Source organism: Aspergillus ochraceoroseus (genome assembly GCF_002846915.1).
Source record: "Aspergillus ochraceoroseus IBT 24754 chromosome Unknown P175scaffold_1, whole genome shotgun sequence".
Lineage (NCBI taxonomy): Eukaryota > Fungi > Ascomycota > Eurotiomycetes > Eurotiales > Aspergillaceae > Aspergillus > Aspergillus ochraceoroseus.
The window spans coordinates 6,005,946-6,019,483 of NW_024468476.1; the positions used below are offsets into that span (position 1 = coordinate 6,005,946).

Below are 13,538 nucleotides of genomic sequence, written 5' to 3' on the forward strand. Positions count from 1 at the left end.
CGTGGGTTGGTGTTGCGGTCCGCCGCGTCCAGCTTCGGCGCGCGCTGTGTCGTTTCCTCATTCTTACTTACTACGCTCGGTTCTTTCACCCATCAGAAGCCAATTGAGTCGTCTTCCTCGGGCCCTTCCTGGATACGCAGGACGGCGTTGGGTTTCTTTTTCTTTTTCTTTTTGTCTTTCTTTCTTTCTTGCTTGCTTTTTGTTCCTCCTGAATACAGGGAGTGAACAAAGCCACCAGGTGTTGTTGGGTGGCTCTATCAACTGGTTCTTTCATTAACCCACTGCAAGCCCATTCACCAGAAGCAGTGTGTTATACAGGTGCCCGTGTTTCTAGTTTCTCTGCGGCATAATTAGCCATATATCCACTTTCAAGTCTTATTCTATTCCTGTTTCTTTAACTGCCTCAACCCTCTTCTTCGTCGCTGTCGTCGTCGTCTTTCTGCACAACAACCCCCCCCCCCTTCTCCTCCCCCCAAATTAATTGAGGACTGCTCTAGATATCTGCTTGTGGAGGATTTAACTATATCGTACGTGAAGTCGCATCTTCTTGCAGATCAAGGCTCACGGCTTGTACTGACGGCAGGCTTCAGATTCTCCCCATCGCTTACATTTCTGTCTACCTGAAGTACATAAACAAATCATTCAGATAGATGCCTCCCAAACGAGCTTCTAGGAAACGTGCAGGAGCTGTGAATGCAGATCCTCCTGGCACTCCTCCCCCAAGTCGCCCTGCTGGACTAACTCCGGGCGTGGGAAATTCCATCTTGCCTCATATTCCGACAAAGCATTCATTTGCGTATGGTTCGTCTGCAGCGCCAATTCTTCCGCACATGTTGGCCGCGAAGCCAAAAATGAACCTGGTAGAAATGGCTAGTACTATCGAGGATGCCATTCAAGTTGCCAAGGATCGAGAACAGAATGAGGCAGCCGACAGCCCTGGTATGAATACCCGCACGCGCAAGAAATCCGCTTCCCCTAGTGCTTTGCCGGTGCGACGGCTGCGACGTGAACCGACCCCTGATCAAATCCAATTGCTCGACTCCCTGCGCGAAATCACGAATTCACCTGTGCGTAGAGCGAATTTAAATGAAACTAGGCAGTCTACAGCAACCCCTACTCCTCCTATTCGCCACACCTTTTCCACCACATCTAGCCCCGGTAATACAGATATTACGATACAGAATCTCTATCCTCCTTCGCTGGAGCGACTAAACTCCTCGGATCTTAGCAATTTTTCGCCGGATAGTCCACAAGGCTTGGCTGTTGATAACGAATCAGTCATCTCCTGGGTTGTCGAGCGTGATATACACGACGATGCTTTGCGGCGAACCCGTTCAAAAAGGCCCCAGGAAGATCCACAGGGAAAGCACATCTCGGCGCCCCCTCGACGTTTTTCGGGGCTGGCTTTCGCTCACGAAACCATCCAAGAGGAAGAAGAGCCAGATTCCAGGATTCAAGAACCCAGCCGTATCTCTATTTCCCCGGAACCTCAGATCGTCCCGGAACCTACCAGTGCACCCGCCAAAACCATCATTCCTGACCGATTTATCCGGGAACCTTCATCCCAGGAGGAGTCTTCAATTTTAAGCAAAGTATCGCTGCGAAATAAGCCACGAAAAGAGAAAATCCACCGAGAAGGGAACGAGAAGCGCTCATGGGATTTACTTTTCCAAATAGCAATTCTAACAGCATTGACAATCACAACGATGTTCGCCATCCATACCTTCAAAGACAAGCTATTCCAGGACGACTCTGACTTTAAATTCGAGCCTACGCCTCACATCCCTCTGAATGAGAGTAACGCCGATGCGCTGAATAGCCTCTCCCATCAAATGGTCAGGCTAGGAGCGCATGTTTCGTCCCTATCCAAGGAGGTGAAGGTGATGAAAACGGAGGTTAGCAACATCCCGGCGCCCACAACCATACTCCAGCAATACATGCCTCGAATGGAAACCCCGAAGACCAATTTCCTCTCAGTCGGACTTGGAGTCATTATCGACCCGTACATGACCAGCCCAACGGCTGGACCTACGCGGGATTATTTACAGGCCTTGTACATGTGGATAGCAAGAAAAAAGCATCGCTCTCCACAACCGCCACGTGCTGCCTTAACCCCATGGGAAGATGTGGGAGAGTGCTGGTGCAGTACGCCGCGTGAAGGGATGTCTCAGTTTGCAGCTCTCCTGGGCCGTCAAATTGTGCCGGAAGAGGTGGTGGTCGAACACATGCCCAAGTCAGCGACCATCCGTCCCGAAGTTGCTCCTAAAGATATGGAACTGTGGGCGCGGTTTCAATACGTGGGCAAGGGTTCTTCTCTCAACCGATCAATATGGTCCCGCGTCTTTTTCTCTGCTCCCGAGAACGTGTCGGGACAGGACAGTCTGGTGCCCGATAGGAAGGTTCTGCATGGCCCTGTCATGAAAACTCTTCGTCTCGCGTTTCCCGGAGACGTAGAATCTTCATATTATAACGACAAGCTCCTCGGTCCAGACTTCTACCGGATTGGCAAATGGAGTTACAATATCGACGATCCCTATTACGCGCAGAAATTCACTCTGGATGCGATTATCGACTCGGACGAGATTCGAGTCGACAAGGTGGTTTTCCGAGTCAAGTCGAATTGGGGTGGAAATAATACCTGCATTTATCGGCTGAAACTATACGGACGCATGTGAAGTGAGCGATTCATAAGGAGTTAGACGGCGTTGGATGGCAGAGACAGGATGATATCCCGGCTTGTATTACTTGAAGTTTAGACCTGTAAATATATAATTTTTTTTTTTTTTTTTCATTATACAGAGCAACGAAGAAGTCACCCAAGAGGGCGAAGGCGGACGATAGTTACAGACCAAGAGTGTTATGACATTGCCTTCAGTGATATGTGCTTTGATATATATAGGTAGGTATATCCTTTAATAGGCCATGCTCACTCATTCAAGGTGCTAGATTTGGATCATGCCTTCCTTGGATACTGCTTATTATGCTCAAAACAGCAAGAATGCAGCTGGCTAGAATAAGGAGGAGGTTATTTTCTCGTCTTTCTCCAATTTCTAATAGATCCAGGCATTATTCCTCCATTACGCCCAAGCTTGAATCGAGTTTCATCCATTCTTATTTACGACACTCGTTTATATTGCAATAGATTAGGTAGTTTACCATCACAAGGGATCGAGCGCAATGGGGCCTCCCCCTGCGAACCTCGATACCTTCCTGGTCCCTCAGTTTCTCCAACCACGTCGAACATACAGAGAGCCGCACGCGCTCGTCCCATTCGATCGTCCAAATGCCCCCATGGATGTTGCCATTGACGTCTTTGGTGTTTTGATGTATATGAACTCCGGGGTCCTGAGGCGACACACCAATATTATCGATAATATTGCCCCGGTCCTAAGTGTCTTGGAGCCATACCCTTACAGATTGGTGGCAAGGGATCTCTACAACGCAGGCGATTCATGCTTTGGTATTTGGAAGGAGGGATTGGTGAGTGTGTCTATATTTTCCCAATATCATCATTCCGTTCATCACTGACGAGTTCTCTTCTGTGTGTCAGCGAAACCCCCCCGGCCATGCGGTCTGCAAAGCCTCACAAAATAAGATCGCATCGTTCCACTCAATGATTCGAGCTGCTTATGGGGATATGCAGAGCTTTCCCAGTATGATTCACTTACGGTCCATGTATTATCTGGCAGTTTTCTTCGAAAAATATCTTTGGCTCCGCGATTATCTGGGCAAATGTCTGGGGCTCCCGATGAACCAACATCTATGGAAAACCCTTGCGTGGAGTCCGCTGGAGAACCTTAAAATGGCGGAAAATCTGGGCATCAGCTGGCTTTACCGCGATATACTCCTTCACCTTGCGGGTCAGTTCCCTTGCTTTACGCAGTCGCAGCGAAACCAGGTAAAAACTTGCCTTAACCCAAGGTCATTCGCCCTTGTCTGGAAGCTCTCCCTCAGAACCCACCGCCTAATAGTTGAGTTCAGAGCGCAAGCAAGGGACTGCTACGTCAAGCTGATGAGGACTGCAATTGCCTGGAATGAAAGGGACTTGCATGGTAACCATCCGTCCATCTCATTATTGCACACCAGACTTCTTAGCCCCATTCATGAATATGTCCCGGGGCCAAGATTGGTGACTGATCTTGGTTTCGTTAAAGGTCTCCTAGACTCACTAGTAGAGATAAGGGGACTTCATCTTCCATCGTTGTACAGTCAAGCTGTCCGTGAAGACCTGGATAAATGTATCAACTTAGGAACATGTCTCTATTCAGGGACTCAATTCCTGTGCCAGCCTAGGGAAGCGGTTCCTTATCCCAGCAATACGCTTCTTCCAGGCGATCGATTCCCATGGGAGCAGAACGAAATCGATCTTTTAGATCCTACACCACGCTCTCGTGAAGGCGTTTGATAATATTACATATGTATTCCGTGGCAGATTGGCAACTAGAGCACCTGTCCCTCCTCTCACACCCCTCTCGTCCTAACATATCACGAGCAAGCAAAATGCATATCCCACCCTTTGGCGTCAGCTGCGGAACAAACCGTTTTGATTAATATAAAACATGAATCTTTCTTGTTCTCTAGCACCTCTATATGAAGCCTAAGAGAAACAAATATTCTGTGCTTGTTAAAGAAATTTCTTTATGATGGAGCAAGCCAGGACATGACAGCCTACAAAGTTCTACTTACTACATTCACCATCCAAGCTCTTAAAGGGAAGAGAGACCGAACTAGAACAGAATATTTCGTGTGTTGGTAGACTTTGGTCGTGCTAAGGATGAGAAAGAACAAAGATTGTGTAGGATGCTAGATAGATAACACCAGCCTGTATAAAGCTAGAAGGAACCCATTGAGCAATACTATATAATTCTTCTCCTTTCTTTTGTTGGAACGCTCCTAATATCACAGGATATTACTGAGTTATCTCCTGTTAAGTTATCTGAGAGGTACCATGATAATAAGCTCTCGCCCCTGAAAAGCTTCTCCTGAATTAAATGCTCTCGACTCAAACTGAGCGCGTGTCCAGTCGATTTCTCGTGCCTGGTTGCCGGCGCTTAATCGATGGATACAAACCAATCTCGTCTGGCTTAGGACACATTCTAGATAGCCACAGCCTTGCAGTGGGACTCTAATGCAAAGTGACTTCGCCGCAAGACAGTCGAGCGAGATGCAGACGAACAGCGGCTACCAAGCAGCCCTCAGTGGTTTACTACAGTCTCTGAAACAAGAGCGCATTCAGCCTGTGGTGACAGCAATAATTATAATCATGGACCAGCTATCTTGTGCAGTTGATTCTCTCTCTCTCTCTCTCTCTCTCTCTTTTTTATTTCCCACATCCCTTTGTTGGAATACAGACGAGGGCTGTTGTTTCCAACTGCCTTCGTCCTCAGCATGTTGCTTAGTATCTTCTGGGTTCTTGCTGCTTGTTCTCGAGACGTGATTGCAACCACTGCCGCAGATAATCGATTTATTACTCCGCCGCCGCCGTCCTCGGATGGCCATGTGGGGGAGTATGAAGTGGGAGACGTACAAGCTATCTCGTGGACGACCACGACGGACGTCTTCAATATCACAATCTGGCAGCGAGACTTGAGTCAAGGAACCAAAACGAGCGGCGGTAATATTTTTGGTACGTTTCTATTGAAATTATTATGTGTGCACAATGGCACGAACTAACTGAAACTGTAGCAAAGATCCACGCCAACGATGCCATCACAAACTTCTCCTGGGTCGTTCAACCCTACGACTTTGACCTTTCTCTATCTCCGGTCTTTTTTCTCTCGCTCGACTCACCTTCCACCGTCCAATTCCTCTCCTCTGATTTCAACATCACCCAACCCTCTTCTTCTTCTTCTTCTTCTTCTTCTTCTTCCTCAACCCCACTCACCTCGTCCGACCCCTCCTCCGCGTCTACAGACAACACCTCCACATCCGGCCTAACATCCACCGGCAAAATCGCCCTCGGTCTCGGCGTTGGCGTCGGTGTCCCCCTCATCTCCCTCCTCGGTATCCTAGCCTACTTCCAATCCCGAAACGCAGAGAAACAGTATATGTCTGCGGCCGGGATGCCGCCACCACCCCAATACCAATATGCGAATCAATTCCCGCAGCCCCCGATATTCCAGAGTCGGGCGCCGTCGGAGCTCCCGCCCAAGGCCCAGATGCAGGCGCACAGTCAAATGCACCCGGCGAGGGCGTCGATTCGGATACCGGAGTTACCGGGGGATAATTATATTTAATTTTTTTTTTTTCCAGTTCATTGGGAAAGGGTTCATTCAAGTTGGGTGGTTTGTTCATGGTTCAATGTATATATTGATAACTCACTAGTTAGCTTATACATATGTATAACAAAAGGATCTACTAGTATTGTTGAGATTCGACCAGGTAGTAAAAAGTTAGTTTTTCTGTACTGTACTCCGTACGGAACACTATATATATCGTCCGGGGGGAAGTCCTTCCCGAGCTGGGACAGAGTCTAGTCCAGAATATTATCATCCTTTGTCCTGCGATGATCAGGGTTTAGCATTGGGCATCATTCTGGAAATTAAAAAAAACCAAACCAAAACAAAACAAAAAACTATGCCGATGAAGGCTGACAGGTTCAAAGCCCAAAAATGTTTAGATTTTGATCAGCCTCGATGAAGCTGCTAGTCGTATAAGTATGAATGGGATCCTGTTTCAGGATATTAATAGCGAGTTAACCTACTGCTCTCTTAATAAAGACACGAGTCATGGATGTTTTGTGCGGGCTCCGGAGCATATATCCTCATATCTAGGGAGATGTGTTTTCATCAATTCTCCGATATTAGGATTTGGAGTATATTAATCCATCTCTGTTCCTGCATGGGAACCCTCTCCCTCTCCATGGTTTCACCTGAGACCGTTCCTTACTCAGGGGATACTTACTACAGTTCCCAAGGACTCTCTGTAAAGAATTCCTCCTGAATATGTAGGATTCTAGATAGAAAGAAAGAATATCATTCATAAATACGGGAGGGTTGACTTTAGTTACTGTCACCTCCTATTCTCCTTCTCCTTCTAAAGAATCTGTCTAAATTAGCTCGTGGTTAGTTCGAGGAACGACGACTCTTTGGTACGTGGATGGATCTCCAGACCTGTCAAGAGTCAGTCAACAGTCCTTTTGCATCTTTCCTTCTTCCTCTCTCTCTCTCTCTCTCTCTCTCTTTTTCTATTCTTTTCTTCCCTCGATTGGGCTGCGTCTCTCCTTATCCCTCTCTCGCTCTCTCTCTCTCTCTCTTTTCGAGGGCTTTGTCTGCCCGCTGATTGTCTTGTTTTCTTTTTCCTGACACCAAAGAAAATAAAGGGAAAAAAAAAAAAAAAAAAACAAAACAAAAAAGAAATCAAAAAGTTAAAAAACCAAGGGACCAAACGAACGGCCATCGGGTTCGATTTCTCTCGCCGGTCGTCCTCCACAGAATAGGAGAGTGACTGTTTGTTACCATCGCAGATTGTCGCAGGCCGCCACATCTTGCGATTTCGTTCCCGCATCACCGTCTCCCCTACCGGATCCCCCCACGAATCCTGTTGGAACAGCTAGTTCGTTCATGATTGCGGATGACTTTCACTGTCACTGCTTCTGTCCCTGGCCCAATTAATTAATAATCCGCTCACCACGTCAATCTCGCCGCCTGACCCAGTCTGTGTGGCCTTCCGATTATAAAAAGGGCATGACGGCCTCGCCGCCAGCGTCACCTACGGGGGCGCCCCAGCGACCTTTCAGTGCCATGATGCGCACTTCAAGAAGCGCCAGCCGTATGAGCACGAGCAGTAAACATGGGGGAGGAAGTCGGGCCTCGGACGAGGATGGGAAAACGGCGGTCAAAGTTGGTGCGTTTCACCCACCCACTTGGTTTAATCCTACTTACTCCCCCCCTTTTTTTCTGTTTCGACTGTTGGGAATGGCCGCGACAACGGATATATTTGATCTCTCTTGCCTATAATATACGATCGTGGGAAATACCTCTGTACTGACACTTTCCGGCTAGCTGTCCGTGTTCGTCCCCCCCTCAAACCCACCGACCCCGGTTACGAATTGATCCCGCAACGTTTCCAACGGTCGATGGTCCACGTCACCTCGTCTACTAGTCTTGCGGTTGATGTGCCTCAGGGTCGCAAGCTCTTCGTTTTTGATCGGGTTTTCCCCGAAACTGTCAACCAGGATGGTGTCTGGGAGTATCTGAGTGATAGTGTTGGGTCGTTCTTGCAGGGCTACAATGTCTCCATTCTCGCCTATGGCCAGTCGGGTGCCGGGAAATCTTATACCATGGGAACCTCCAGCCCCAACGAACTACCTGACGCGCAGGGGATGGGTTAGTTTTCCCCGGCTGGGATGATTGGCTTCGGCGGACCCAGACCACTAATTGAAATGTAGGAATTATTCCACGTGCTGCCCAGCTGCTATTTGAGAAATTGGAAGGCCCAAAGCACACGCGCAACAGTTCCACGGGCCTTCGCACCCCCGCGCGCTACTCCATTAGCTCTAACTCCAGCTTTGGAAAGACACAGGTCGATAAGAGTTGGCAGCTGAAGGCTACCTATGTGGAGGTATGACTATCCATACCTTCCGCACCTTCTCCCCCGAAGACCGCTGACCCCCCCGTCTAGATTTACAATGAACACTTGAGAGATTTACTTCTCCCGGACTCGGTCGCTATGGGAGATCGCAACTCGGTCGCCATTCGTGAAGATACAAAGGGTCGCATTCTTCTAACCGGCTTGCATCAGGTCAGCATCAATTCGGTTGAAGACCTGATCGGTGCGCTGAATTTCGGGTCATCCATTCGTCAAACCGATTCCACTGCGATCAACGCCAAGTCATCACGTTCGCACGCCGTCTTCAGTTTGAATCTCGTCCAACGCAAGTCTGCGAATGGAGTGGCATCCCCAAAGGACAAACGCATGTCTGCGCCCGTTGAAATGCTGTCCGGCGCCGATCACAGCGTCACGGTCGACAGTAAGCTCCATTTCGTCGATCTGGCCGGAAGTGAACGGCTCAAGAACACGGGGGCTTCGGGAGAGCGTGCAAGGGAAGGTATATCGATTAATGCCGGTCTCGCTGCATTGGGCAAAGTTATTTCCCAGCTGTCCTCGCGCCAAGCTGGTTCTCACGTATCTTACCGCGACTCCAAGCTTACCAGATTGCTCCAGGATTCTTTAGGTGGGAATGCGTACACATACATGATCGCCTGTGTCACTCCCGCAGAATTCCATCTAAGCGAAACCTTGAACACTGTCCAATACGCGCAGAGAGCCAGGGCCATTCAAAGCAAACCTCGTATCCAACAGATTGCCGACGACAGTGACAAGCACGCCGTGATTGAAAGGCTGAAAGCTGAAGTTGCCTTTTTGCGCCAGCAACTGCGCAATGCGGAGGATAACGACCGACGGACGCTCGCTCCCCACGAGCGTACTGAGCGTCAGAATGAGAGAGAGATGGAACTTCAAAATCACCTTCTTGATGTCCAAGAAAGCTATAACGCCCTCAGCCAACGCCATGCCAAACTGATCTCCGAGCTCGCACGAGATTCCGAGCGGCCCGGAGAAGGCGAAGGCACCGATGTTGCCTCGGCAGTCGGCAAGAGCTCTGTCGAGAGACTGAAGCGGTCGCACTCGTTCGCCGAATCGGTCGAGCAGGTCGTTCTGGAGTACGAAAAGACCATCCAGAGTCTCGAATCGTCGCTTTCAAACACTCGCTCTTCCTTGTCGATGACAGAAAGCACGCTCCTCGAGCGCGAGACCAAGTGTGCCTACGTCGAGACCGTCAACTCGCAGTTACAGGCCCGGATCCAGAAGTACATTGACCGTGAGGCGAGCACAGAGACTTACCTGCACGAGCTGGAGTCGAAGATCGATGGGCAAGCCTCCGGCGAGGAAAAACAGGCGGCTATCGCATCGGAGCTACGCAAAGAACTCAGCCGTGTTCGTGAGAGTGAAGCTAGCTGCGAAGATTATATCTCGACTTTGGAAGAACGCTTGGCGGAGGCTGACCAGGATATGGAACTTATGCAGCGTGAAATCGACCGTCTTGAGCACGTTGTAGAACGGCAACGCAGCCTCGGAAAGCTTGACAGTCTACTCTCCGAACTCGACTACATCCAGCAGAATGGTGCAAAGAAGGAAGCAGAGACCCGGGAAGAATTGGATTCTGAAGCGCTCGTGGCCCTAGGAGCTTACGTACCTCGTCAGCGGGCCACATCCCTTGATGTATTGACTGAGGCTGCGGAGACCGCTATCCCTGAATCTGACGAGGGTCTCGTCGAGCCGATTCCGGAAGTTGATGATGATGATGATGAGGAGACGGCGGAGGCGGAGGCAGCTGTGGAGCAAGGGGATTCCGACCTACAGGTCCTGGAAAGGGCTACCGGCCGCCTCGAACCCCTGCCCAACGGCGAGACCCACAGCAGCAGCAGATCTCCCAGCCCAACTCAGATGAGAGTTGTTGCCGACAAACTGGAAACTGTCAGCCAGGAACTTTTGGACCTGCGTATGCAGCATGATCATACCCTGAACGACTACGAACTCCTTGAGAGCAAGTATGCGGAAGCCCTCAAGGCCCTTGCTGAGCTCCAGCAGGATGCAGCGGACGAAGCCCGCCACCCTGCGTCGCATATTCAGAATCTCCTTGCCCCAACCACACCATCCCGCCCGGTTTCTTTTTTAGAAGATCTCAAGGCTCCCGCCTCGAAGACTGGAACACAACCCTCCTTCTCGCAATCACTCTCATCGGAATTATCCTTGGCCGGGGAGCCTGTTACTTCGCGAGATTCATATAATGCCAACTCCGATTCCACTCCTCACACTCATGTGGATGATCAGGAGTCGGACACTGACCCCAACGGACCCGAAGTTGAACATATGCGCAAGCTTCTCCTGGAACACCAGGAAGGCGTCAGTATCATGACCCAGAAATACGCAGAATTGCAGGCTGAACACGAAGGAACGCTCACTCTAATCGAGTCACTCAAGGCCGAATTGCAGCGACCCAAGTCCACCTCGCCGCCGACCACACCCGGCTTCAAGCCGACTGTTATTCGCCGCAAGACTAGTCAGAGCTTGATATCGACTGTGGACCGTGCGCATCGCTCGCTCGCTGGCTTGCGTAATATTGCCACGGAGGAATTTGCTGCCCGCCCCGATACGATGCAAAACTTTGAGCTTCACCTGGACTCCGCGATGCACGAACTCCATACTCGCATGGAGCGCATCCAGGAGTTAGAGTCCCAGAACCAGAGCGTCAAAAAGGAAATGGAAATGAAGTCGACCATCATTTCCGGTCTGACGCGAGAACGATCCAGTTTACAGGGCGGGGCCCCGTCTGTTGATATGGGCCTTGTGAATCAATTGCGCGACCAGATTGTTCAGCAGGAGAACTTGCTTAGCGCCATGAAGGAAGCGCATGAAAGCAGAGAGAAGATCCTACTTGAGGAGATCGAGGACCTGAAGGCTCTGCTTACCACCCAGGAGGAGGCCGCCAAGGCTCAGGATGCCTGCGGCGAGAGGCAGGCGCAAAAGATCAGTACCCTCGAAGGTGAGCTCACTGAATGGAGGGGCAAGCACCAGAGCGCTCTTGATTCCCTGCAATCATCCGAAAACCAGCTTACCACGACCCTGGAGGAGCTGAACCATGCCCTAGCGACCATCGATGCTCTTCGTGCAGAGGGCAGTGCTGCGGAGACGGCCGACAAGGAAGCAATCGCCAAGGAACGGGGGATCGAACAAGCGCGGCAGAAACAGGTTGTTGACGACCTCAACCACCAAATTGAGGAGCACAAGGCCGCCGCTGCCACTCACCTGGAGAAGATTGCCACCCTGGAGAAATTGCACGAAGAGGCCCGTAAACAGGCGATCGAACGCTCAACTGCATCGAACTTGAACACCGGGGAGGGCGAATTCCACCAGGCTCGTATTACTGAGCTGGAACGGGACATTGAGAGCCAGAAGACCCTGGTTGACTCTTACAAGAAGGACCTGGAGTCCCTGCAAGAGTCGCACAGGCAACAGCTGAGTGAACTGGAGGCTCGCGCGACCGCTGCAGCGGAAGCTGATCACGAGCTCCAGCTCACGCAAAACAACACTGAGCACGATGATGCTATGAAGACTCTCAGATCCGAGATTGAGGAGTCACGAGACGAGTTGATGAAATTGCTCAAGACTGTTTCTGCCCTTACCAAATCCGATGTTACAGCGGACAACCTAGCAGATCAGATCCAAGACATTCTGATGCAGAAGCAGCATTTCTCTGACAAGTATGCCGAGCTTATGGACTCGAACGACGATCTGCGCAAGCAGCTCGAGTCTCAACAGTCTGACTCGGGCCGGGTGGAAGAGCTCGTCAAGAGCAACTCGGCGAAAGATGGCAAGGTTAATGAGCTTGCCCTTCTGGTCGCCACGCTGGAGGACACCCTGTTGCAGAGAGACGAGCAGATTAAGAAGAAGGAGTCGCTTCTCACGGAAGCCAATGCTGAGAAGCAGAGGAGTGCTCGCCTTGTGGAGGAACTCGAAGACCAGATTACGAATAGTTTCGACCAACACCACAACCGTCTGTCTGTCATCCAACAGGAACGCGACCAGGCTCTGGAGGATGCCAAAGCCAAGATTGCAACACACGAGAACGATATTGAGACCTACCGTGTGCGGATTGAGCAGCTGGAGGTAAGCTCTTTTAGAAAGATACGTAGATTATTCAATGCTAACGAGAACCCAGCTTCAGCTCAAGAACCAAGAGACGTCGCATGACCGGACCAGTTCCCTTACCTCTAATCTCCGCAAGAGCTCGTCGGCCGCATCCCTCCCCTCCCCACCGCCGGCCATCCCCCTTCCGCCTCTCCCCAGCATTGCTTCCGCCACCAACGGCACCTCTTCTCCTCCCAGCTCTCGGCACACCAGCAAGGAACTGGTGAGCACCCAAATCGTCGAGGATCAGGAAGCACGCATCCGTACTATTGAGAAGCATCTCAACGCAGAGAAGCAGCTCACTGCTACGCTGGAAGAAGCGCTGGGCGATCTAGAAGCACAGAGCAACAAGGTCAAGACCGACTGTGAGGCTTGGAAGAAGAAGGCCTGGCAACTTGAGGATGAGCTCACGACTCTCCGCAAAGAGCGTAACTCGCAACGCCTCTCCCTCCAAGCAGTTGAGGAGGAGCGGAGCGCTCGCCGTGAAGCCGAGGCGGCTCGAGCCCAGCTCGAGGAACGGATGAATGCGCTCAACAAGAAGAAAAAGAAGAGCACACTCAACTGCTTCTAAACGTTCCTTTACGTGACAAAAGCCCTACATCCAACCTATCGCCTGAGTTATCTTCCCTCCCTCCCTCTCTCCCGGCCGCCAAATTCTGTTCCCTGTTTCCCTCGGTTGCCCGTGTTGAGACGTAAATTCCAGGTCTGCATTATGAGTTCAACGCTGATTACTTTGATTCCCCCCTTTATTTCTTTCTTCCATACAGTTGATACCTTTTTTTTTTTTTTTTTTTTTTTTTTTTTTTTTCTTTCTTGCCATGTGTGTATATTTCACATGAACCCCCCTT

The 13,538-nt window shown here is 50.4% G+C and overlaps 4 protein-coding genes across 4 annotated transcripts; all 4 read left to right on the forward strand.

Moving 5' to 3' along the window:
* The first annotated feature begins 465 nt into the window (after window positions 1-465).
* On the forward strand, window positions 466-2,789 carry P175DRAFT_0468997 (uncharacterized protein). The gene is made up of 2 exons (XM_040894985.1): window positions 466-527; window positions 591-2,789. The coding sequence occupies exon 2, from the start codon at window positions 651-653 to the stop codon at window positions 2,673-2,675; it is 2,025 nt and encodes a 674-aa protein (XP_040756992.1). The 5' UTR covers window positions 466-527; window positions 591-650; the 3' UTR covers window positions 2,676-2,789.
* A 911-nt stretch (window positions 2,790-3,700) lies between these two features.
* P175DRAFT_0498701 (uncharacterized protein) lies at window positions 3,701-4,852 on the forward strand. Its single transcript, XM_040896565.1, has one exon. It carries the CDS (start codon window positions 3,803-3,805, stop codon window positions 4,403-4,405), a length of 603 nt encoding a protein of 200 aa, XP_040756993.1. The 5' UTR covers window positions 3,701-3,802; the 3' UTR covers window positions 4,406-4,852.
* A 473-nt stretch (window positions 4,853-5,325) lies between these two features.
* Window positions 5,326-6,351, forward strand: P175DRAFT_0521342 (uncharacterized protein). The gene is made up of 2 exons (XM_040899195.1): window positions 5,326-5,626; window positions 5,686-6,351. The coding sequence occupies exons 1-2, from the start codon at window positions 5,389-5,391 to the stop codon at window positions 6,234-6,236; spliced, it is 789 nt and encodes a 262-aa protein (XP_040756994.1). The 5' UTR covers window positions 5,326-5,388; the 3' UTR covers window positions 6,237-6,351.
* Window positions 6,352-7,745: 1,394 nt separating this feature from the next.
* P175DRAFT_0521343 (kinesin family protein) lies at window positions 7,746-13,462 on the forward strand (the record flags this gene model as incomplete). The annotated part of the gene is made up of 5 exons (XM_040899196.1): window positions 7,746-7,845; window positions 8,004-8,327; window positions 8,390-8,562; window positions 8,623-12,669; window positions 12,722-13,462. 5 exons carry the CDS (start codon window positions 7,746-7,748, stop codon window positions 13,259-13,261), a joined length of 5,184 nt encoding a protein of 1,727 aa, XP_040756995.1. The 3' UTR covers window positions 13,262-13,462.
* Between the last annotated feature and the right edge of the window lie 76 nt (window positions 13,463-13,538).